The sequence below is a fragment of the Dioscorea cayenensis genome, chromosome 17, assembly GCF_009730915.1.
Source record: "Dioscorea cayenensis subsp. rotundata cultivar TDr96_F1 chromosome 17, TDr96_F1_v2_PseudoChromosome.rev07_lg8_w22 25.fasta, whole genome shotgun sequence".
Lineage (NCBI taxonomy): Eukaryota > Viridiplantae > Streptophyta > Magnoliopsida > Dioscoreales > Dioscoreaceae > Dioscorea > Dioscorea cayenensis.
Genome location: NC_052487.1, coordinates 983,702 through 1,011,279, shown reverse-complemented (window position 1 = coordinate 1,011,279; position 27,578 = coordinate 983,702). Strand labels below are relative to the sequence as shown.

General features: G+C 36.8%; 1 protein-coding gene across 1 annotated transcript; it reads right to left on the bottom strand.

Moving 5' to 3' along the window:
- Positions 1-21,331: 21,331 nt before the first annotated feature.
- On the bottom strand, positions 21,332-24,122 carry LOC120280253 (chalcone synthase 1-like). The gene is made up of 2 exons (XM_039287029.1): positions 23,871-24,122; positions 21,332-22,428 (listed from the first exon to the last, which is right to left on the bottom strand). Exons 1-2 carry the CDS (start codon positions 24,049-24,051, stop codon positions 21,422-21,424), a joined length of 1,188 nt encoding a protein of 395 aa, XP_039142963.1. The 5' UTR covers positions 24,052-24,122; the 3' UTR covers positions 21,332-21,421.
- Positions 24,123-27,578: the final 3,456 nt, after the last annotated feature.

Below are 27,578 nucleotides of genomic sequence, written 5' to 3'. Positions count from 1 at the left end.
AAAAAAAAAAGGATAATTACTTTGTCAAATAATTGGAAGTAACAAGGGAAATAACCTATATAAGTTTTGGCAAGTAATAACACTATGGTTCCAACTAAGTATAGAAACTTCTCTTCATCTATAAACATAAGTCATAAATAAGATGGCATTCCCACAATAATTTTCAAAGAATAATTGCAAATAAATTTTCAGAAATTTTACATGAACAATAAACAAAAACACAAAATTTTAAACACAAGAGTTCAAGGGATTACTTACTTGGTGATCCCCTAATTCAAAAGAAATCCAAGATGATGCTCAAGGTGGTCCTAAAATCCAAGGGAAAGCCAACCAAATATACATGAATACTTGGAAGAGTTCAAGCACAAAGGTTAAAGATAAGCTAGTCTAAAATACCAACACTCTACTACAAAGCATGGTCTTTCTAAACACAACTTAGAACTCAAGGATTCAAAGGAAGCAACAAAATATCAATTGCTATAAACAAAAGAACACAACTCATGCTCTAGCAACATAGTGGTTTGATATGCCAATACATATATATATCTCATATTAACACAACCAAGATGCATGTCACTTAAACACAATTGTAAAGCACACAAAGTAAATAAATATAATCTATATAAATGTATATAAGGGCAGGTGTATGCATGAAAAACTCATACACCAAGGCATGGATCATGCAAGCTAACATTCAAGGGTGTAAACATAAGTTTTTATGCAAATGAGAACATAGTTTCTTGCACATGTATGAGTGGTTTCAAACATATATATATATATATACACATATGGAGGTGGTTTCATGTATGCAAAAATAAATTTATATCTCAATGCAAGGATAAGCCAAACATAAATCAAAATGCTGAAGCTCTTCATGCAAACATCATCATCAAAGGCAACCATATATAGACACATGAGAGCATAGATCACTCACTAAGAGCTTCAAAACTTGCATATTTAATAGAAAATAATCTACCACCAAGCTTAAGATTTTCATAAGCACAAGCTTCTCTCAAGACTCTAGTAAACAACTCCACCATCAACACGAGAATGAGAGAGCCTACCTTGCCTTTGGAGAACGCCGGTGGCTACTTGTCCTTCTTCTCCTCACCTCCGGATGCCAAGACCACCGGTGGAGACCCGAACTCCGGTGATGGATGACCTTTTTCTTCAACTTCCAAGGAGTAAAACAAGTGGGAGAATGGAGAGAAAGAAGAGAGATGGAGGAGTGGAGGAGGGAGATGATCATGGGGTGTATACGATCGGCCAAGAAGGAGACCATGACAAGATGGCGTCCGGGAATCCCTCCGGGAATTCCTCTCTCTAGAAAAGCTCCCAGCATGGTGACAAGAAGAAGAAGAAGGGATTAAGGGTAAATCAAACATGGTTTAGCACTTAACTTGGTTTTAAGGAGACAAATAAAAGAGGTAGGTCCACCAGGTTAGCGGGGTCCACAAGAGATGATACAGAAAGCGTATGACGAATCGTTTGAGATGATTCAGAAAACACTCACCTTGCAACAAATGGCCATGGCCGACATGATGACGAAGCTCGGCAGGTTAGACAAACTGACCACTTCCCCACCTCTGTTGCCATTAACGATGCCACCATCCACACCTCTCTCTCATTCAAATACACTTACCCAATCGACGGTCGGTTCCATGGCGAGTTCCCTACCACTCCCCGATTGCCCAAACTCGAAGTGCCACTCTTCAATGGAGACAATGTTCTGGGATGGATTTTACAGATTGAATATTTTTCACTTATCTCCAAACGGCAGCTGATCAGAAACTGACCATAGCAGCGTTTTACATGACCGGCTCGGCTCTTAATGGGATCATTGGATGCACTCGACGGACAAACTGACAAATTGGGAGGAATTTGTACGGAGATTGGAACTCCAATTTGGTCCCTCCTCCTTTATCAATCATGAAGCACAGCTATATAAACTCCAACAGACATCACCGATAGCCACTTATCTTCATGAATTTGAAAGTTTGTCCACATGGATTACTACTCTGAGCCAAAACAATTAATCTTCTTAATTGCTTTCTTTTAGGCCTACAAGAAGACATACAACGAGAACTCTACATCTTAAAACCTTCCACCTTGGATGATGCCATCGGGATGACAAAGTTCGTAGAAGACAAATGCAATGCAAACCGCATGTACCCTCTACGACTGATGGCTCTGAAGCCCATCATTTACTCACCAACACCGTCTCTGGGTAGCGGACGATAGCCTACACCCTCCACAACACCACCTCTAAGTAGCGGACGATCAACGACATTACCCATCAAACGACTAACTCCTGTGGAAATGGCAGCAAGACGGGAAAAAGGACTGTGTTATAATTGTGACTCCAAGTTTACACCAGGGCATTGTTGTCGACCTCTGCTCTTTCTCTGCTTATTAACAGAACCAGATGACGAGCATGACATGGTGACAGACACACCCCAGGACGCGTCACCATCTCATCCTCCTGATGAACAACATCACAACACACCGTGCATATCCTATCACGCACTCACGGGGCAGATTGTACCGGCTACCCTCAAACTTGCTGGCTCCATCAATGAGTGTGAAGTGGTTGTATTGATTGATGGAGGCTCAACCAATAATTTTATTCAAACAAGGTTGGTATCACATTTGGGATTACCAATTCAACCGTCTCCCCACACGGGTGTTATGGTTGGAAATGGTGAATCCGTACTCTGTGGCGGTCACTACGTTTGGGTTCCCTTGAGGATTGCCAATGCCTCATTTCATGTTGACCTATTATATGTTTCCAATATATGGCGCGGATGTGGTACTCGGCGTCCAATGGATGGTAGAGTTAGGGCCTATGCTTTTCGATTATCGCCATTTATGAATGGAATTCAATTGGGCTGGTGATAAGATCCGCCTTCACGGGGTTAAACAACCTCATTACAACTACATTTCATCATCATCTCTAACCAACCAAAAAGACCAGTTAGGCCAAGCTCAATATTTCCATCTTACTATCGAGCCCAAAATCACACCACCCACCCCCAAATTTGGGCCAGATGTCCCAACTAAATTCATATCTCAACTACACCGCCTCCTTCTCCAATATAATGATCTCTTCGCAGATCCCTCAGGCTTACCTCCATCATGGGACTTGGATCACTGGATCCAACTTTTGCCCAACTCGACCCCGGTAAAGGTACGTCCGTACCGCTATCCCCAATTTCAAAAGTCTAAAATTAAGAAGTTTGTCAATGAAATGCTTCACGATGGTATCATCCGACCAAGCACTAGCTCTTTCTCTTCTCCAGTCTTGTTGGTGAAGAAGGATGACTCTTAGCGATTTTGCGTGGACTATCGGGCACTCAATGCCATTACTATCAAAGACCATTTTCCCATCCCAACGGTTGACGAGCTCGCTGGGCCTCAGATCTTCTCCAAATTGGATCTCCGAGCAGGTTACCACCAGGTTCGTATCCACCCCACAGATGTTGAGAAGATGGCGTTCCATACACATGAAAGGCATTACGAATTTCTTGTGAAGCCGTTCGGTCTTTCTAATGCACCATCCACATTTCAAGCCTTAATGAACACCATCTTCTGGCAAACTCTACGAAGGTTCGTTCTCGTCTTCTTTGACGATATTTTAATTTACAGTCCATCTTGGCCAGCACATATGGAACACTTGAACATTGTATTAACATTGCTCCGCTCTCACCGTTTATTTGCCAAATTATCCAAATGTGAGTTTGGTTGTTCGGAGATTTACTACTTAGGTCATCGAATCCCCAACAAAGGTGTTGCTATTGATCAAGAGAAAGTTTCTGCAATCCAATCTTGGCCAATTCCAAATTCCATCAAGAGCTTACCGACAATTTGTGTCCAATTACTCCTCAATTGCTGCACCTTTCACAGATCTACTCAACAAACATGCTTTTGTTTGGAGTCCACTAGTTACAACTGCCTTCCAGAAATTAAAGGAGGTATTGATTCAAGCACCGGTCCTGGCATTGCCTGATTTCAGCCTCCCATTCATTGTACAAACTGATGCTTTGTGCTTCAGCATCGGTGCAGTGTTGACTCAAGCGAAACATCTAATTTTATACTTTAGTAAACAATTATCGCCAACGTTGCAATCTGCATTGGCTTATGTTCAAGAAATGTATGCCGTGACTGAAGCCATCCATAAATGGAGACATTACCTACTCGGCATGCGATTCACAATTCAGACCGATCATCAAAGTCTGAAAGCATTTATCACCCAAACCATACAAACCCCTGAGCAACAACGGTGGTTAACTAAATTGTTGGGCTATGAATTCGATATTCAGTATAAACCTGGCGTTCAAAATGGTCTGGCGGATGCACTTTCTCGACAAGATTCAGCATCATTCAACTCGCTTACGGTATCTCGGCCTTTGGCAGCCTTGTGGGACCTTCTGCGACAAGTCTATAAATCAAATCTAACTCTGAAGACATTTTATGAGTCCATTAGAATGTTTTGTCCTTGCATGACACACAGGGTTCAAGGCTAGTTTCAAAGCACTTTGATTATCTCCAAAAATTGTTGTTGGCTTGAGAATAGCTAGGTAGATGTAGATCAGCAAAGAGCCTTCGTAGCCAAACACATTCTTGTGTAGCAAAAGCAGCAACCTTGTATTCTGCTTCTGTAGTAGATAAGGAGACTGAATCTTGCTTCTTACTACACCAAGAGATGTTAGTCCCTCCACACAGAAACACATAACCAAAGGTAGATCTTCTATCATCCAAATCACCACCTAAATCTAAGTTAACTAGGGAAACACCAGCCCCTCTTTTGTAAAGTAGTCCAAGATCAAGAGTAGAATTTACATATTTCAAAATTCTTTTAGCTGCCTCCAAATGAGATTTCCTTGGTGCTTGCATAAACCGACTAACAAGGCCAATTGAGAAGGTAATGTCAGGTCTTGTGATAGTTAAATAGATGAGACTTCCAACTAGAGTACGATATGATTGAGGATCCCTTAAGACAGAACCTTCTTCCTTCCTCAACTTAATATTCACATCCAGTGGTGCTGTGTACTTTTTCCCATTTTTCAATCCATATATATCCACAAGTTTCCTTGCATAGTTAGTTTGAGAAATAAATATTCCTTTTGAACCATTCTCCACTTCTAAGCCAAGAAACTACCTTAGCTCTCCCAAGTTCTTCATATCAAAACGAATAGAAAGCTCATGCTGAAGTTTTGTTGCTTCATATGTATCACTCCATGTTATTATCATGTTATCTACATAAAGAAGAACTATCACATCCAATCCTTTATCTTTCTTTACAAATAAACTGGGATTAGAATTACAAGCAACATATCCACAAAACAGCAAATATTAAGCAATTTTACCATACCATGCTCTTGGGGTCTATTTTAGTCCATAGAGTATTTTTTTAAGTTTGCAGACCAAATTTGGATTTTATTGTGAAGTATTATAACCTGCTGGTTGCTCCATATAGATATCTTTGTTAATATCTCCATATAAAAAGGCATTTTTCACATCCAGTTGCCATAACTTCTATGGGATCAAAAATACGCACCCTGACATCTTGTCAATGAAGAGACACCAGGCGATATATTGAATCACAAATGTTATTTTTTTTATATTTATTTTTATTTTTGTAGGCTCTTCCATTCCTAATGGAAGCAAGGCTCTATTATTAATTACCTCAGACTGAAATCTTAAGAACCCCCTATTAAGGGCTCAAGTACAAGTAAAGGCCAGAAAATTTGCGAATTATAAATTTTATTATATATATATATATATATATTCATTACATCCTTTATATATAAACATATAACTTATATATATATATATATATGTCACTGCCGCTGTTCATTGCGTTGCATGCCTTGCTACTTTGAAATATATCTCATTACCGCCTTGAAATTTGTATATTTTCTAAAAGAATTTGTCACTGCCCCGAAATGTGCATTCTTGACATTGCTTCAGTATGAACATGTTTAAAAGTTACTTCATAATTTCTTCGGTGATTCGTGTGAACATGTTTATCATGGCTTCAGAATGAATATTTTATCGAGTATTCATCAACCACATGTTTATGGCTTGTAAACTGCTATGTATAAAGTTAACATCCAAGCTAGAAGGTCAGACCCGCTTCTTGTTACTGAATAAGCACCATCAATTGTATTGTTATTCAATTTTACACTGTATGTAGTTATCCAACCCATCAGCTTTGCCTTCCTTAGCTTTTGTAATAATCCATGTAAAAAAAAACTGACTAGATTTCGTTTATTTATTTATTTATTTTATATCTATGCTCATCAATAATCCATTCTCATGTGCATGGTTGGACCTCCTTTTTTTTTAATTGAATCATGCACGTGAGTGAGTAAGCATGTATATCATTGCATGCCTTTTTTTTATTATTTTTTTTTTATCTCACAACATACTTGATCATCTTTATATATATTTTTTTTTATTTATTTATGACTGGGAGAAAAGCTTGACTAAACTTTAGTGACATGAAATTGCATGGAAATAAGAGCTCCACTATTCCCACAATGCTGGTTACTTAAATATATATATATATAATACAACACTCGGTCACTTGTGAGAGATCTCTCTTCATTACTTAATCATTTTTTTTTATTTTAAGTTGTTGTGCTTTCAACCAGATTATATATATATTTATATTGAAAATGAATTCCCCACTCAAGTTTCCATTTAAGCTACCACATGCTTGAAGCTACCACCACTTTTCCTTTATAGCATAGCCGTCATTTTCTCAATTTTTTTTCCCTTTATTCATTTCCGTTAAAACAATGCTTTTCTCCATTATATATATATATATATATATAACATTAGACACAGTCACTCACACTCACAAGACGAAACCACAATACAAATCCAACAATAGACTTAAGCACCAACTTATGTAAAGTTCATCCCTCTTATGAAATGGTTGCACAATAGTTTGAAACCTCTTTTATTCTCAAATATAAACAGATTTTCATAAGTACTAATTTTTTTGAAATCTGGATCCTTGATAATGACAATGGGATACACTGCATGTAACGCTACCCAGCAAAAAATCCTCTGGATTTGGCTAAGGCCTTGGCTTCCGATAACAAGCGAATCTAGCTTCAATTCTTCAATAGCATCACAGAGCTTCTCCTTTGCATCACTCCAGTACAACTTGGTCACAATCGTTGTCTTCTTCTCCCTTGAAGCGGTATCAAGCAAGTCAAGTACCTCAGCTTCAACTTCCAAATCGCATTGCTTCATGATTTCCAGTTCCAACAAAGGGATCAGAGGAGATCCGGATTTGGCCCAGAGTGCATGCTTGATCTCATTGGTTTCGCCGCGCTTGGTAATGGTATGGACGACGATGAGGGTCTCATCTTCTTCACCTTCTTGCTCCTATAAATGAATATTTTCTTCACTATCTTGCAGAATTCTGGCCATGGGTGATCACCAACGAGCATCATATCTTCTTGGTTATCAATGAAGATTAAATTCTATTTATCCCAACTGCGCAGCTTTCCTTGATGTCGGCCATCACCACCATTATCATTATCACCAGCCTGGCCACCCTCGGGAAAAATGAATGATGATATTGATGTTCTTTTCCTTCTGAGAAGCTTCTTGTCATCACTGTTGATGTTGTTCCCTAGCTCCTTGTTAACCCAGACTTCTTCGAAGCCACTGGATTATCCGGCACCTCGTTGGAAAAATGAGCATATCGTTGTGTCCAACATGGTGTTGGGGTGAATACCAGGGAATTGAGAAGAGAGTAGAAACTCACAGCAAGATGAAGAAGGCAAAGGAAGGAGAAAAGCTTTGAACTATGTATTAAGATAATCTTTTTCTCAGACTTCATGCTACTCTGGTCATACAAGATAAATAGAGTTGGAAAGGCAACTGACCATTTGACCAATCTCGAAGAGCAAAGATATTGCTCTGACCAATACTAAAAGGACAATACACAAGGATGTAAACCTCGTACAAACCGAAAGTAAAGAAGCATTAAGCAAGCTCATTTGGAGTAACCCATCTGTCAAAGACTTGACTAGACATACCTTGACACAAATGGTCAAGCCAAACAAAACGAGACCCAAGGAACTTTCAAGTCAAAGTTCTGAACACCCTTTTTCAACATGCCCCCTTGTTCAGAACTCCCATTTTTTCTCTGAAGCACTCGAACTTGTAGACTGGAAGCGACTTGGTTAACACGTCGGCCACTTGCTCATCTGTGCCACGAAATTCAGTGAATTTGCCCATCCGCTACGAGCTCCCCTAATGTGATGATAAGCGTAAGTCGATGTGCTTGGTTCGACCATGCATTCTTTGGGTTCTTCGTGATGGAAATAGTTGATCGGTTGTCACGATGACGAGACGGTTGGTCCCTGCTGAGCAACACCCAATTCGAACAAGAGACGCCGAAGCCAAATGGCTTGGCATAAAGCTGCACTTGCCGCCATATACTCGGCTTCTGTACTCGAGAGCGCAGTGGAATCCTGCTTCTTTGAGGCCCATACAATTGAACCAGACCCAAGGTTAAAAATCCAACCAGTAGTACTCCTCCGGTCATCTATACACGCATCCCCGATCCATCGTCAGCGAAAACCGACCAGACCAAACTCAGAGACACGAGTATACTGAATTCCCAACTCGAGAGTTCCAGATATATATCGCAGTATACGCTTCATCACTCCCATGTGTGTCTTCGTTGGTGCACTCATATAGCGAGACAACAAACTAACTGCGAATCCCAAGTCTGGTCTGGTGTGTCCTAAGTAAATAAGACCTCCAATCATCCTTCGAAAGATTGTTTCATCTGCTTTACCAGAGCCATCTTCCAGTTGAATCTTCTCATTGGTATTTAACGGGGTTGGTGCACTTTTACAGTTCACCATCCCTCCTCTGCGCAACAACTCTTCAGCGTATCGCTTCTGACTTACATAAATACATCCTTCTTGCTGTTGAATCTCTAACCCGAGGAAGTATCGAAGAGGCCCCAAGTCCGTCATCTCAAACTTAACCATCATGTTGTCTCTGAATTCCTCCATCAGTTGTGCAGATGATCCCATGTATAGGATATCATCCACATAGAGGCACAATAATAACAAACCTTTAGTTTCATCTCCTCGACGATACACTGTGGGTTCACAGCTGCTTCTTTGAAATCCTAGCGACCCAAAGTAATCATCGATCTTGCAATACCATGCCCTAGGCGCTTGTTTAAGCCCGTAAAGGGCCTTGCTTAGTTTATAGACCATATGCTCCTTGTTCGGTATAATGAACCCCTCCGGCTGTGAAACATAGACTTCTTCACTTAACTTGCCGTTAAGGAAAGCTGATTTCACGTCGAGCTGCATCACGGGACAATTCTTTTGTGCTGCGATAGCAAGAAACACCCGCACAGTCTCCATCCTTGCTACCGGCGAGAAAGCTTCTTCGTAGTCGATTCCTTGACGTTGCGAATACCCTTTGGCTACTAATCGGGCCTTTCATTTATGCAGCGAACCGTCGGCATGATATTTAGATTTACACACCCATTTAACTCCCACAACATTATTTCCTTCTGGTCTTGGAACAAGATTCCAGGTTTGGTTCTTGTGAATGGATTGAAGTTCCTCTTGCATAGCGACCCGCCAGTCTTCATGCTGAAACGCTTCATCAAATGACAATGGATCCGCTGTCATTAGTGCAAAGGAGCACGAGTTGTAGATGTCTTCCAATGCTCGATATCTTGCTATAGTTGGATTGGATGCAGCAGTGTTTTCGCTCGACTCACTTGTTGTAGCAGCTGGCAGCACTTGTGTTGCATCATTTGGTGTAGTTACTCCTGCAGAGACTTCAATAGGAGCTGTTGTTGTGGTATTCACAGGTGCAAAGCTTTCAGCATTTTCTCCCCAGTCCCAAGGCCGATTCTCAAGGAACTCGACATCCCTGCTGATGAGAACTCTACCAGAGATGGGATTCAATAGCCGATACCCTTTGGTTTCATCACTATAGCCGATGAAGACCATTCTTTCTGATTTATCATCAAGCTTCCTTCTTTGCTGCGAGTTAGTATGAACAAAAACAGTGCAACCAAAAACCCTCAGGTGGGTTACAGAAGGCTTTGTACCTGTTAGGATTTCATATGGCGTTTGTCCTTCAATAGCTTTGGTTGGGGAACGATTGAGAAGATACACTGCTGTTGAGCTTGCCTCAGCCCAGAGAAAATTGGGAACATTCATTTCTTTCATCATACATCGACTCATCTCCAGCACGGTTCTGTTTTTCCGTTCCGCAACGCCGTTTTGCTCAGGTGAGTATGGAGCAGTGAGCTGTCGCGTGATACCATGATGTTCACAAAATAACTTGAATTCTTGTGATAAGAACTCCCCTCCGCGGTCTGTTCGGAGGACTTTGAGAGATCGATCATATTATTTTTAAGCCATAAGCTTGAAATTCTGAAAATGTTGAAATGTTTGAGCTTTACTTTGAAGAAAGAAAGCCCAACTGTATCTTGTAAAGTCATCAGTTAGAAGGAACAGGTATTGACATCCTCCAAGTGTCTTTGTTTGCATGGGACCACACAGGTCTGCATGCACAAGCTCTAATGGTGAGGTTGCGCGTCTCGCTCCAGTGGATGGAAAAGAATGTCTGGTTTGCTTCCCTTTGAGACAGCCTTCACACAAGTCAACAGAGTTTATCCTAGGCAAACCAAACACATACTCTTTCTGTGATAATAATTGCATGCTTTTATAATTCAGGTGTCCATATCTTCTGTGCCATAGAGTAGAGAGTTCAGGTTTGGCAAGAGCAACATTGGCGATGCTTACATCGCTGCTCATTAAGGGAAACAACCTGTGCTTGGTCATCCCAACTTTTGCAACCGTATGCCCAGTAGTTCGATCTTCAATGGTGCATCCTTCATGATCAAAAGCCACCGTATATCCGGATTGAAGTAGCTGGCCAACACTGAGCAAGTTGTGCGCCAACTTCGGAACAAATTGAACTTGTTTTAGCAATTTAATACATCCTCCTCTGGACGGTAGAGCAACAGTTCCAACACCTACAACTTCAAGTTCCTTGTTATCTCCTAGTCGAATAGTTTGCCGAACGGAGAGATCAAGGTCTTGAAAAAGCTCTCGAGTGCCAGTCATATGATTTGAGCATCCACTATCTAACAACCATACTGAGTCCTCTTTTGCACTGGTGATGCATCCTACCATGAAAAGCATACCTTCTTCCACTCTTTCAGCTATGTTTGATGTTACTTCTTCTCTGTACCAGCACTGGGATTTTACATGCCCGTATTTCTTGCAATGGTGGCACTGAACAAAGCCTCGGCCACCTTGAGAGCCCCCAGCTTCATCGTGTCGACCTCGCCCACGACCTCTGAACCTTCCACGAAACTCTTTCCGACCACGGCCATGACTCCCTTGCCGTGAGAACTGAACTTGAGCATGATCTTCAGCAGACGCTCTCACCTCTAGAGCTTTTTCTTCAGCACTATGGTCTTCATATAGATTAAGGCGAGCTTCATGAGCACGTAGGGAGCCACCCAGTTGTTCGACAGTGAGTGTAGTGAGATCTTGTGCTTCAATAATTGAGGACACAACATGATGAAACCTTGGAGTTAGGCTTCGCAGCACTCTTCCAACCACGGTTTGATCTGTGATTGTATCACCAAGTTGACGAATCTGATAGACAAGAGATAGGATTTGATTCACATAGTCTTGAGTGGTCTCCGTGGGTTTCATCTTAGCTATTTCAAACTCTTGCCGCAATGTATGAAGTTTGACTGCAACGATTTTGGAGCTGCCTTAATGCTCCATCTTTAACAGGTCCCATGCCTCCTTTGCTGTTCGAGCTTCAGATATCCTTGTGATAGTCTTCTCATCTAGTGCCTATTGAATAAAGTGTAGAGCCCTTGCATCCTTCTCCAATTGTGTGCTTGCATGGGTTCCATCTTCAGATTAGCTGACTCCATTTTCCACCAAATCCCAAAGTCCCCAGGACCTGAGAAGAGTCTTCATGCGAAGGCTCCAGACACCATATGGTTCAGCCGTGAAGAGTGGGACACTTGCGTGCGTTGTCCCGAGCTTGGAGCTGTATCCGTCCATAGCTCTGATACCACTGTTGGGGTGAATACCAGGGAATTGAGAAGAGAGTAGAAACTCACAGCAAGATGAAGAAGGCAAAGGAAGGAGAAAAGCTTTGAACTATGTATTAAGATAATCTTTTTCTCAGACTTCATGCTACTGGTCATACAAGATAAATAGAGTTGGAAAGGCAACAGCCATTTGACCAATCTCTGAAGAGCAAAGATATTGCTCTGACCAATACTAAAAGGACAATACACAAGGATGTAAACCTCGTACAAACCGAAAGTAAAGAAGCATTAAGCAAGCTCATTTGGAGTAACCCATCTGTCAAAGACTTGACTAGACATATCTTGACCCAAATGGTCAAGCCAAACAAAACGAGACCCAAGGAACTTTCAAGTCAAAGTTTTGAACACCCTTTTTCAACACATGGTAGGGGTTTTTCGTGACACGGCAGTGATGAAGATGAGATATGGGTTCTCACTCCGAAAAAGGGAAAGATCCACATGGGATTCCATATATGTCTGGTAATGGGACTAGAGATGTTGGACGACGGTGCAGCAAACCTCGCCGGAGGCTTTTCCAAGGCATACAGTATATAATCTTCAACATATATAATTCTCTAACAGCATGGGATGGACCTTCGACCTGAGATCTTCGCCATTGTTGTTCCTCCTTTGTCTTCTCAAGCAAAGTGAAGCCGGTGAAATGAGAACCGAAGCTTGGAATGCACGAGGTTGAGAAAGCTCATGCATTTGCTATACTCTTGCACGGTTTCGAATGCGAGATGACTTTCTTTGTCTTGGCTATGCATGAACACCACTTTCTCCATCTCTGAGAAATCTATATATTCTCCTTTAAGAGAGCCTCGATCTCAGAGGTTTTGCACCAAGTCATGGCGCTCTTGATCATGGTGAGGGCATCCTTCATCTTGAAATCACAGGTGTAAAGGATTTCAGCAAATTGGCCCATCCACCCTTAAGAGCTTTGTTTGGCTGCAACACTGGTTTCTTCGTGGTAGCAGCAACTGGTAGGTGAGAGTGGGACCGGGGACTTTGAGTCAACGGTCAGCAATTGGCACAACAACAACAGCAGCAACAACACAGTAACAGCGACATCAGCCGACCTCAGTAGCAGCAGGTAGCAGTAGGCAGCAACAACAATAATGACCGTAGCAACGACATCGATCTTTTTTTTATTTTATTTTATTTATTGAGATATATGTATGTATTGGGGAAGAAAAACACCTTCTTCTCGTCTTCTTCCTCTGGCTTTCTCTCGCTCCTTCCTCATTCTTCTTATTTCTTTGCCTTTGTCTTCTCTTTTTTCTCGCTGTCTTCCTTCCTCTTTCAATCGCCTCTCCCTTCTCCTTCCTTTTATAATCTCCTCCCAGATCTCTCCACGTGATGCCAGTTATATGATCGTGGGCGAGCGGTTGTCTTGTTCGTGGGAAACCACCGCAAACACACACCTTCACGTTCTTCTTTATTATTATTATTATTATTATTATTATTATTATTATTATTATTTTATTAGTATTATATATAGATTATTTATTTATATATTATTGGTTGATCGTGGATTCGTGGGGCAACCACGACCCAATCCCCACGTCTTTTTCATTTATTATTATTATTTTTTTACTTATTTTTTTTTATTTTAACTTATTATATTTATTTTATCTGATTTTTTTAATTAAATTTTAATTAATTTTTATTATTATTATTTTTTATGATTTTATCTGATTTGGATTTTTTATTTTTATTATTATTAATGATTTTATTATTATTACTATTATCTTATTGTATTAATATTATTATTATTATATATGATCTTTTGATTTGATTTGCTTTATCTTTTTTTTATTTAATTTGATTTTTTTATTTTGTTTTACTTCGTGATTTGTATTCCTCGATAATTTTGAGATTAACGTATTTTAGACCATCTCTAGATCTGTGCTTTCGATTGGTATTTTGGTTCTTGGAAAGATATGTGCACTTGGCTGATTTGAGATTTGAGTATTTTTTACGGCCTCGAGATCGGTGCTCTCGACTGATCTTGAGATTTGGTTATTTTTAGATCACCTCGAGATCTGTGCTCTCGGTAGATCTTAATATATTAATATTTAAGATCACCTCGAGATCAGTACTCTCGGATGATATTGAGATTTGGATATTTTGTATATTTTGGATCGCTTCGAGATCGGTGCTCTTAGCTGATCCGGAGATTTGAATATTTTTTAGATCGCCTCGAGATCTGTGCTCTCTGTTGATCTTGAGAGTTGGGTATTTTTAGATCACCTCGAGATCAGTGCTCTCGGCTGATCATGAGATTTGGATATTTTATAATAATTTTTTTTATTTAAATTGGGAGATGCATTTAGTTTATTATTATTAATTTTTTATATGAACAACTTCCAACCATGACAAGCTGCTAAAGCTAATACAATATGAACATAGATCTTTTTTCCCACTAGACTGAATGTTTATTCATAATCTACTCCATATTTTTGAGAGAATCCCCGAGCAACCAATCTTGCTTTATACATGTCCACCCTTCCATCAGCTCCTCGTTTAATTTTATAAATCCATTTACATGAGATAGGATGCACATTAGGTGGTAATGGCACAAGATCCCAAGTTTCATTCTTCATAAGGGCATTAATTTCTTCATTCATTGCATATTCCCATTCCTTAACTCTTATAGCATCTTCATAACAGCTAGGTTCTTCATCATCAACTGGTCCTACAAAAAAACAAGAATAAGTACTTACAAAATTTTCATCTCGATAGCGAGCAGGTTTAACAATGTTCCTTTTTGGCCTTTGAGAACCAGGCCCCACTTCCAGAATATACATCCCTTTGTTGTTCTTGTACACCAACATGCACTTGAACTACCCCTTTCGCCATGCCTTTCCTTGGGTTCAGATGAAGATAACCAGGACACTATTGGCAAATTTACAATACAGGGTTGCTAGAATCTAGAGCACTTTTATAAAATGAGGAGATTTCATCAAATACCACATCTCTAGAGACAATGATTTCTAGACTATCAGGATCCATACATTTCCAGCCTTTCTTACGTTCATCGTAGCCAACAAAAATACATTTTCTTGCCTTGGCGTCTAGTTTGCACGCTTCGAATATGAGACATGGGTATAGTAAATAGAGCCAAAAACTCTTAGATGCTTGACAGAAGGCTTCTCTCCAAACATCAACTCATGTGGTGACTTCATATTAGTTGGACTTAATGGCATTCGATTGATTGCATATGCTGCACATCTCAAGATACCATAAGAAACATACAAGATATCTTAATGACACTAGCACAAAGATCGGACCTTCTCCTCTTCGTTTCCCTGGTTCTGATACCATGTGAAACATACAAGATATCTTAATATCTTGCAGATTAAGATCAAATAGATACACACCAGCATAAGATATAAGGGATGACCACATAAGGAGAGTAGAGAGTAACTTGGAAAACTGAACACCTGTTCAGGCTCAAATGGTACAGTTACATAGTTGACAAAACAAGGAGCACTATAAATACACAAGTACATAACGGTCAACAACTAAGACTCATTGGAAAATGTAAAGCAAATTATAAACCACACAAGTAATATAATCACTTATAGCTACCGCGGTAAATCAACTTTAATATGTTTAACACTCCCCCTTAAAGTGATTTTTTGGAAGTGAGACCAAGTTTTGCTTGAATCAAACCCATGGAGCCTGGAGACATTGTCTTAGTAAAAATATCAACAACAGACAACTCGGTCGAAGGATCAATAAACTGCACTATTATTGCATGATTTGACATATAGACAAGATGACATGGCAACCTTTGTGACGTGGAATAATTGATGACATGACAAAACATGGTGACATGGCAAGGAGTCTTGGCTTGAAAGCAAAACATCTTGAAGATCTTGGTGAAGCTATGTTTAGTATGTCAACAATATGGAGGCAAATATCTTGAAGATCATGGTGGAGCTATTTTTGGTAATAAGTTACAACTTCAAGACAATATCATATCAAGATCATATTTAGATAGATTTGATTGGAGACTAAATATGGTTGGAGCTTAATTGAAGAAATACCTATCAATGGTATGATTGAAGACTATTGATGGTATGATTTGAAGAAATCTTAATAGGGATGATGGAAGACTATTAAGGGTAAGATTTGAAGACATGCCTATTGTTGTCATGATTGAGATGATTGATTGAAGATATTTCTTGAGAAGATTTGAAGGCCAAACTTGGGTGAATTGAAGATCAAGTTTGATAAGTTTCATGAAGACGCACAAAGACATGCGCCCCTTGTGAGGGGACTGCGTAGTGAGAAACTGAGGATGTAGGCTAGTTAGCGGGAGTCGAGATCAGGAGATTTGGCTGCATCGACTCGGACTAAGCATGACCGGGAGGTTGATTGGTCTTGAGGTCGTTTGCAATGTAACCAGAACTCAGTCAAGTCAGCAGTCAGGGTCATGTTGCAATTCATGTTACAACAGGAGTTGCAACAGTTAATTTAGGAAGGTTTTTTAAATTTGTAGCTATGGAGATTCTAAAAGAGGTATGTGCTATATTTGGGACGTTGAGACGTCTATATAAGCTACCTTGCTCTGAGATTGGGGGTGCGACTGGAGTAAGAGAGAGCGGGTGCACAATACAATCTAGAGAATATAGTGATCTTTGTTTGTGAGTGTTGAGTGACAAGTGTTTGTACTCATGTATTTTCATCTCTTTTAGTGGATTGTTTATCTCCGGGCTTGGCCCCCAGACGTAGGCGAGTGGACGCCGAACTGGGTTACCAACGTCGTGTGTCTTTTTTCTTTGTTGGTTTGCGTGAGATTTTTATGAGTGCTTGAGTATTCCCTAAAACCCACAAATTACACCGGCGAAACTAACAATATGTATTAGAATTTATCGGTTATATTTTTAAACTATATAATTAACTGTAAAATAGATTGCAATTTGATGTTTATAAAAACTAAGATGAGAGGCACGTGTGAAAGATTGTAACCATTGAAACTTACCGTTAGAGCCATCTTCTAGGTGATGAGATAACCCTTTTTTTTTCCTTTATTATTTTGTGATTTTCTGAACATTAATTAATAAATAAATAAACTGTGACATTTACTTCACATGTCTCTCTCCATTACTACCAGTATTTTTTTTTTTTATGAATTTAGATTTATGTAAGTATACACATAAATATATTATTATTTAGATGAACTAATTGTAATATATATATATATATAAAACGTTACCTTGAGTAATCTTATAAGTTTTTTATCTTCTGTAAATAATTTTATTAATCAAATTATTGATCTTTAAACCCAATATGAAAAAAAATAATAATTAATTTATCTTTTCATGCGATAGAACTCACATTGCTTAACTATGCGAACTGATGAGCTCCGGACTTTCACCATCATAGGTTGATACTTCACCATGGGTGCAAGTTTGTCTATTAGATATCTTAGTCCATGCGGGACTAAGCTAATGCATTTGTAAGATAAAAGCTCACTACTAACATTGATGTGCCTTTAATTATGCTTGGTGTCAAGGGCTTGCATGTGGCTTTTCCTTGGTATTTCATTTAGATACCGAAAGCATATCAACATGATGTGAAATAAATAAAATAAATAAATAAATAAATAAGGGCATCATCGACCACAAATGCAGTCATGATTTTCTCGACCCTTTTTATAGAGATATCTAGGGCATGTTCGTAAGAGTAATTTTTTTAAAAATTTGGCCGGAAAGAAATAACCACTGTCTCAATCAACACCTCTTGTCACAGGTGTTTTTTTAAATGTGAATAAATCACAGTTTTATTGAAATAGTAAAAGATACAGTAAAACAGTCCTCTCACAAGAGGTGAGGAACAAAACTAAGCTCTTGTCACAAGTTTCAATCATAATTAATATATGTTGATCTCATGTTTTGGATATTGCGGGATAAAAAAACAATATGAAGAATGCAGCATCGCCTATCAAATGCAGTCTTAATTTTCTCGGCCTCTCCCAAAAATGAATCAAGTAGACAGTATGGCCAATTAAATGGCCTTGTGTACTTTTATCCATAAATGCTTTGTCTGATTTCTTCCTAGTTTTATTTTTGTATGTTGCCTAATTATTTCTGGTGATTAGGGCGTTCTCAGTCTTATTCTTGTTGTACCTTTTTACCACTCTTGTAATTCCCATGTATAGGCTACTTATTTTATTCCTTTTATATTTTGAGTTGTTTATGTTATTTAGAAATATATATACTATATAAAGTAATGATGTTCTGGTTATGCTTTCATTAAATTTCTCCTTCCCATATGCATTAGGTTAAAATTTAATTTTTAAGATATTTAATACTCACGGGAATTAATCATATATTATAGGAAAAATTAAAAAAAAAAACCTTGTGCTTTTCTCGGTTTTTACATAGAACATATGTTTTTTTCATTTTTCTATGTGGTTTTTTCAGTTAGCAAAAAAATGAAAAAGCCATTAACATGGTCTTCATTGTGTTAAATTACAGATGCAAAATGATCAATTTATTATAAAAAAAAAAAGACCACATGGCATAAAAAACATAATTTTGTTTGGTTTTTGGAATTTAAGTTTTATTGTTTATTAAAATTTTGGAAGAGATTAATAGATTTAAAAATATATATTTTTTATGCCAAATAAGATGTTTTTTAAATAAATTGACCATTTTACCCATGTGAGTTAACATGTTTTTGGCTAACTGGAAAAACTACATAATTTAAAAACAAAAAAAAAACCTATGTCCTTGAGTTGTAAATCTCGAAACCACAAAGTTTTTTTTTTAAATTTCCCTATATTGTATCATCATTTAATAACTATCTTTATAATATTAGAGTTGATATTTTTATTTAATCTATTGACGGAAAAGTCAAGGGTTTTAATTAATTTCTCCCAATTCAAAAGTTGAAGGTTGACTTGTGTGTTTTCATAAAAAAATATATATTATAATTTAATAATGGATTAATCTTATAATGGTTATGCATGCTTTTAATTATTTACCATTTAATATATTACTTAAGAAGTTACATACTTAGTTTTTGGTTCTATAGTTTTTTTTATGTATTTAAAATACAATAATTGGTAAAATAAATTGGCATCCCATATTCAATTTCTCAATAGTAACTATCTCTACCTGTTTGCCTTTTTTTTTTTTGTATTCCCCATGTAATCTTGGTCTACTCCTGGTAGACATAGTTCATTTTTCAATCAGTCTCTTTTTTATTGTTTATCTCTATTATTTTGCGCCCGTTGTTTTGATTTCTATCATTTTCAAAAATTATGATTTATATATTTTTATATAAATAAATAAATAAATTGACATTTATATATATGTATATATATAATTAGTATATTTATACCATTATTATAGATATTTCAATGTAAAGAAAAAATTTTAAATATTTAAGTGAGATATAAACATGCCTATTAATAAAGTAGTTAAATTTAAGTTCAAGCACAACTTAGAAATAAACAACTGCTGGAAAACATGTGAATAGAAAAAGAAATTCAAAAGCTGTAATCTATGACATTGAGAATGACAAATGTAATTGGACTAAGTACAATGAATTGGAAAGTGCACCAAGCATAGCTAAGCCACCACTCTGGACTATTGACTCATTGGGCTCATATGTTTTTAATAAAATAGATAAATCATAAGTTTATTAAAAAGAAATATATTGTTTTTTTCGTCTTTACCATATTTTTATTGGTTTTAGTTTATTAACATTAGTAACTATCATCACTTTTATTAATGAATCCATTGTATATTTTATTAAATAAATCAAATGTGGGAAGTTATATGAATAGAATGGAATTTATATACGTCCATCAGTACAATACAAAAAGTTGATATTTTATTTACCTAGAAAAGGCAAGAATTCGTTGTGTGTGGCTTGTCCCTACTTCTTTAAAAAATATTAATTTTTTTATTAAAAAAAAACAATGGACTTTATGTTCAAATACAAGTTTTCCTCACCCTGCATATAGCATATATGTATGAAACTAACAATTTAATATATTAGGGATACAAGATTTTTTTTATTAAAATAGATATATTATAAATTTAAACAAATAGAATAATAGCAAATACAACATTGGGTTCATTCATTGGTTTTGGTTTTTTTTTTTTTCCGTTTTCTTATTTGTTATTAGTCTGCTTGTGTTGTTTGTTCGTTGTTCGTTGTTCCGGTTTTTCTATTAAATTTGTAGTTTATTCATCTTATTAAAAAAAAACAATAGAGAAACAAGATTTAATTCTATTTGGTATGTCTGAACAGATAATACTTCTTATGTATTATTACATATTGATTATGTTAATGTGATCCGAATTATTTTTTTTCTTTAGTCAATTTAGTCTATTTCTTTTATACACTTATGCGTAAATTTTTATCTTAGATAGTCATCAAGAAAAATGATGAAAAATTGATGTTGAATGGCATCAATTTTTCTTTTTAATGTTGAGTTCAACGTGTTTCAATATATTGCCTTATGCATAAACTTTGATTTTTTAATTATGTTGATTGACGTTTTATTTTTTTTAAATGTTCATCTCCAAATATTTTTAGTTATTAATACTACAAATGCTTTTATTTAAATTATAAATATTTGCTTAACTATCGCTATAGCTAGAGTTGGTTTTCCACTCTTCAATAATTTAATTGACACCTTTTTTAAAAATTTTAAAATGACTTTTGTTCTAGGGAAAACTGTTATATAATTCTAGGAAAAACTGTTATATATTTCTCAAAATTATAAAAGTTTCCGTCTTTTATGGATTATGTTCAGTGGTTCAACCAACAATCTCAAAAACAAAGACCAATTGTACTGATTTAAAATTATTATGGACTATATAGAATCTTGACTTTGATTAAAAATTTTATTAACCCGAGATCAAGATAAATTAGAAGTAAATAAATTAATAACCTAATTATAATTTTTTTTAATATAAAAACACATGTCATTTCAAATAGGACACATCAAGAACAATATAACACGTACACAAAATATATAGTTAGAGGACCATCTTCGAAGAGTACACTTCACTTACGTACGTACGTACGCGAATATAATAACTAACTTTTACGTTAACATTTATAATTAATTAAAACCTTAACTCTGATAAGCTTGAACCATGCATATTCATAAAAGACAAGTTTATTTCTTTAAAAATTTCACACAAACAATTAGTTTCACAACTTTATTTTCGTCCTTAACATAAACATATATCATGGGATCATTTTGGTAGGACTAGACCTGGGGTGCATGATGATGAACAAGTTGACGTTTTGTAGCTAAGTATGAAGAGGGAGTGCAAAAAGGACAACGGTCTCCACAGTAATCCCAGGACCAAAACCATGGAGCACTCCATAGTCAAGGCCTTCTCCAAAAGTGCGCAAACCATCAGCTATAGACCGCTTTCTTATCTCATCCATGATAAAGAAAACACTAGCACTTGACATGTTACCAAACTCGCTGAACATATGTCTTGTGGCTCTTAGTTTCTCCGGCTTCAGGTCTAACTTCTCTTCAATCTGATCCAAAATGGCCCGGCCTCCAGGGTGGGTGACAAAGAACAAAGAGTTCCAGTCTGAGATCCCTAATGGCGAGAAAGCCTTCACAAGAGTCTTCTCTATGTGCATGCTCACACTAGTGGGCACCTGGTTATTCAATAAGAAAGTGAATCCTTCTTCTCTCAAATGCGCTGTAATTTGCTCCTCGGTCTCTGGAAGAATGTATTGGTGAGTGGACACTATTTCAAAGAATGGAGTTTCAACCTCAGGGATGGGTTTGGCTCCGACGACCGCCGCGGCTGCGCCGTCAGCAAATATGGCTTGTCCGATCATATTACTGAAGTTCTCGTTGTCCTTACAAGGGCCACGGAAGGAGATGACTGTCAACTCCGCGCATACAATGAGAACACGAGCGTTCTCATTGTTCTCGGCCATATCTTTGGCTATACGTAGAACTGAGCCGCCAGCGAAGCATCCCTGCATGTATAGCATGACACGTTTGGTTGACGGAGAGAGGCCGAGGAGCTTGATGATCCGGTAGTCGGCGCCGGGCAAGTCGACACCACCCCTGCTGCAGAAGATGATGTGAGTGATTTCAGAACGTGGACGTCCCCATTCCTCCAGAGCTTTGGTGGCTGCCTTCGCTCCCAGCTTTGGCACCTCTTCCACCATTATATCATGTCTGGTGTTCAGTGAAGCGTGATCCATGAAGGAGCAGAGGTTGGGGTTCTCCTTCAGCTTCTCTTCCGTCAATAAGAAGTGCCTCTTTCTGATCATAGACTTCTCACCTTCATCCATTAATGGTTAACTTGTTTGTTAATTAACGACCTTTTTTCATGGAATATATATATATATTTATTTATTTATTTATTTGTGTGTACATATAAGTGAAGCTTTTCTTATCACGTCTTTAAAATGACGAGAAAAATAGATAAACATATTTGTTAAATTCTTTTCAGAAATTATTTTACAAAAAATTTTTTTTTAAAAACTCCCAAAAATTATTTTGAAAAAATATTGTCACTTTCTACATATATCATGTATAAGATATTAATGATTTTGCTTTACTATATCATGTTTTAATTTAATGTTTCACATATATTTTATCTTTATTTTTTATTAATACTATGTGTTTATTTTTATTTATTTATTTATTTTTAACCAATATATATATATATATATATATTTATATTTGTCTGAGCTTGGATACATTTTTTTTTTTCAGAAAAACCTAAACATGGTATATACGTACACACAAAAATTTACATACAAAACCTACAAATCATTATTAAATACATTATTGTTAAAATAATAATTTATTTAGGTAAACTTGAATTAGTTTTCACTTATAATGGAACTTTGAACCAGAACTTTAGGATTTTAGTAAATATTCTTATAAATTAAAAACCGAACCAAATTGAACCTAATCCCCCCTTCTAATTCCATTTCTAATTTTTTTAAAATAAGAAAGTATGTTATATAATACAATAAAATTCCTTTTCGATATATTTATATTATATTATATATAAAAAATATTATTATTACCACAATATACTATAAAAAATAAAACATAATTTTTTTTTTGAATAAAGTGGATAAACCACGGATTTATTAGAGAAAGAGAGAAGGTAACAGAGAACACCAAATACAAAAGAAAATTAAAGTACCAGACATAAGATAAAATAAAAGACTGTTTTTCCTCACCAGGAATGAGGAAAACAAATCAGAACTGAAGGAAAAAACAGGAAAGACAAGGAGAGAAAAGACAAAGAAAATAAAACATAATTGAAAAGTAAAAAATAACAGATTGAAAATTAATAAAATAAATTAAAAAATAAAAGCTTTTATTTTGAATGAAAATCTAATTCTCAAAAAATTAGATCTTTCTTTAAATAGACTTGCTCCGGTTACATGAAAGAAATGTCAAAATGTTTTTTTTTATAATATATATTTTTTTAATAAATTTTTATCCTGTGAGAATACACATTCCATCACCCTAGCTCCTAATGAATGTGGTTTATATATATTTATCCCACCCATGAAATCAAACCGTTCAGTTTTGTTTTAAGTTTCATGTTTCGATTCAAAAATTTACAAAATTGGAACCACCTTGTAGAATTAGAACCAAACCGGAACTAAACCAATTAAGATCACCTCTTCATGGAATAGAAATTAAGATATATTTTCAAAACACTTATAGTTTAAAATATATATATCTATATACACTTACAGACACGTTTGAATTTTTCTTTGAGCTCAACCTTGCCATCACTGTTGGTGACTCTGAAGAAGTAATCAGCAAATGTATCCTGATATACAACATTTGGAGGGTTGGCAGTGCCGATCGCTAGCAAGCTAGCCGGGCCACCAGCCTTGTTTTTCTTGTGTACAGTACCATTAATGCTCCCCATTTATAGATATTTTGCTATATATATATATGGTATCAAGATATTGCAAACCCAGCTAGTTCACAAGCACTGGCTTCTAGTATGCAACTCTTAACTGAACTGTGAAGTAGCCTGTTACCGCTATCGTACCCTTTATATAGAGATAGAGCATGATCAGCTACTCCTAATCTTGCTAAGAGCAATTTTAATGGCCATTTATGAGAGTTCATTAATCGCTTAACAATTTCTCCATGTATCAGAAAAAGTTGTGGCCACTGCACGCTCAGTGGCTACCAACCATTTAACCATTATGGGCTACAGAATTTTTGTTTTCATTTGTTTGTCACAAAGCTTTAAAAGCCCGGATTCCTGACATTTTGTTAAAGTTTCTCAATTATATGCAAACCTGTAAATCCGTGAAGAGGCTTGTTTTCATTGTTTATTGCCCTAGGAACCAATAGCATGTCCCTTCTTCTACCCATCTTCTGTCTCTGAGAGAGAGAGAGAGAGAGAGAGAGAGAGAGAGAGTTGTGATTCCGGGACAGAAAATCTTCGAACCTCCACCCTTGTAGTCACAGCTGCAAAAATTTCTCAGTCTCATCCTTTCACTCTTCCAAGTAATCGTCTAGCGTTTTTATCTGAACATTAAATAATATGGCTACTGTAAATACTTGGAGGAAGGTTGTGTGCTTTAATAGTAGTTTATTTGAAGCTTATCTGAGTCATCTGACCACCCTGCTTTGTGCTAATTAAGGATTGGTGCATGGTGTGCACGTTTAAGGCCTAGCATATGTATCTCTTGGAGATGATCTGAGCTTCATCTTTTATCTATCCTTCTCCCTTCTTCTGAGCTTGTTGCAACCACTGTATATATATAGCTATATATATATATATATATATGTACTTGTATGATTCATCTGTAACCTTTGAACATATATAGAGATATATATATATACTTTATGTTGATTCTGTATCCCTTTAAATATGGTTATATATGCATGCATATTGGCTGAGCGGCAGCCCTCTTGAATATAGTAATATATATATTTATATGTTGATTCCACATATATTAATAATAATTTTTTTTACAAATTAATACATATCATCTAAAACGTAATAATTTTTGTTTAAAAAAAATTATTGTTTAATCTATTGATATTTTATAAATTATGTTATGTAGTATATTTTTGTTTAATATAGATTTTTCAATGTAAACAAAATATTTAAAATATTTAAGTTAGATGTAAACAGGTATTTTAATAAACTAGTTAAATTTTTAAATTCAACATCGAACAAATAAATAACTGCTGACAGTGCTAATTATAACAGAGAAAGACATGCATGCTATAAGAAAAGGAAATTAAAGTAGTCATAATCTTTGACAATGAGAATGACAAGCTGCTAGCATTCATGAACTACTACCAGAAGAAACATACTCACTGATCGCTAGCTAGAATCAACAAACAAACAAGATAATCAAATTAAATGATGCAAAGAAGGTAACTAATTATCTATAACCATGCGTTTATCTATATCAAAGAAAGCAGAGCACAAAGCTAAAAACTGATCAAGAAAACCCAAAGCACCTTAATCATAGCAAAGTAGGAGTAATCCAGCCCATGGCTTCCCATCGGTTTTGATCACTTGCCCAGAACTTTGAGAGTCTGAGAAGCAGGCGAAATGGATAGTAATCACGTAAATATACACCATCCGGCGGGGCATATGGTTCCACTGTGAAATCATCCCCAATAATCAAGAACCTTTGCCACCTGAACAAACGGGGTGGTTTAAAATAGTCTCCGTCTTCAAAGTCTTGTATCTCATGGACACCAACCCTCATCAAGAAACAATATAAACTTTGATATTCGGCAGTGAAAAGAAGATGGAGGTGGCCACGAAAGTCTTGCAAGAACCTCAACCAAAGTGTTGAATCTGATGACAGAACAGGAAGCAAGCCAGGCAAGGCTAGCCGATTCATATCGAGAAGCATTCCGGTATCCAGACTGATCTCTCTGAGTACTCCTGCGTTGTTGGCGTACAAGTGGTCCTCTATGACTACAGCATCATCGGGCTGGTCAACCACCCGGAAAGACAACCATTCTTGATCACCAGCCATGACGAAGTTCACTTGAGAAGCGTACCGGTAAATCTCATCTCTAGCAAGGTAGTATATTACAGTTATGTGGTTATTGTTCTGGAGATTTCCAGGTTGGCCAAAAAGAAAGACACGGCCACTAGGTCGACGGGGCAGAGATGGGAGGTCGATGAAGTCGTCGGTGAATGGGTTGAGGAGTCTTATCGTCAGTTCACTTTGGTTATTGCCTGCAGTACTACTACTTTGAGAAACAGGGACTTTGCCTATGAAGATCAATCCATGGGAGGAGCCAAAGTAGTAGCAATTGGTAACAAGTAAGGAGGCTGGGAGCCGGAGGGGGATGATCTCTTTGCGGATGATGTCAAACAAGGAGAGAGCCTTTATGCGGTGAGGTTCGCTGGGGTGAAGTCGGCCGTTGAAGTCGACGAGGATCAGTAGAGGGGCCTTTCTTCTCTCTTCTGTATGTCGCCGCCATTCCATGCAGACGGACCGGAAGCGGACGTGATCAACTGCGTTGAGATGTTCGGCGGTGAGAACGATGAGTGTCACAGGGAGGAAGGACCAGTCCCGGTGGTTGCTCATCTTGATCGATCACTGTTTCTTGCTTCTTGGACCGGAAACGAAAGATGACAACTTGGTCGACGGATCAATAAACAGCAGGGATGCATGCATGCTTGGGTGTGTATATATATATTAGTTCATCGGTTATGTTTTAAACTAACTAACTATAAAATAGATAATTTAATGTTTATAAAAAATAAGATGAAAGGCACGTATATATAAAATATTGTAGTCATTAAAACTTACCGTTAGATCCATTTTCTAGGTGATGGGATAAACTTTTTTTTATTTATTATTTTGAGGTTTTCTGAATATTAATTAATAAATAAACATTGACATTTACTTCACATGTCTCTCTCCATTACAATTTTCATGATTTTTTTTATGAATTTAGATTTGTGTAAGTATACACATAGATATAATATTATTATTATCATTTAGATGAAACTAATTGTAATAAAGTTACCTTTAATAATCCCATAAAATATTTATCTTCTGTAAATATTTTTGTTTTTCAAATTATTGCACTTTAAACCCAGTTTATTAAGAGAAAATGATTAATTCATTTGTTCATGAGAGAGAAGTCACATTGCTTAGCTTTGCGAATTGATGAACTCCAGCCTTTCACCATCACCCTGGGTACAAATTTGCCTATTAGATATCTTAATCCATGCAGGACTAAGCTAGTGTATGGGCAAGATAAAAGCTCACTACTAACATCGATGTGGTTCTATTATGCTTGGTGTGTGCATGTGGCTTTGCCTTGGTACTATTTTATTTAGTTACCGAAAGCATATTGATATGATGTGAAATAGATTTAGAAATAAACTAGATTTATGTACTCGCGCTAACGTTGCGGGTTAATCATATCTAAAAGGAAGATTACAAAGATAGT

What these genes read in the sequence shown, in the direction of transcription:
- LOC120280253 (XM_039287029.1), bottom strand. Translation starts at nt 24,051, where the DNA reads ATGGGGAGCATTAATGGTACTGTACACAAGAAAAACAAGGCTGGTGGC. An exon ending in AGAAAAATTCAAACGTGTCT is followed by an intron (nt 22,429 to 23,870) that starts GTAAGTGTATAT and finishes TAATGGATGAAG; the next exon opens with GTGAGAAGTCTATGATCAGA.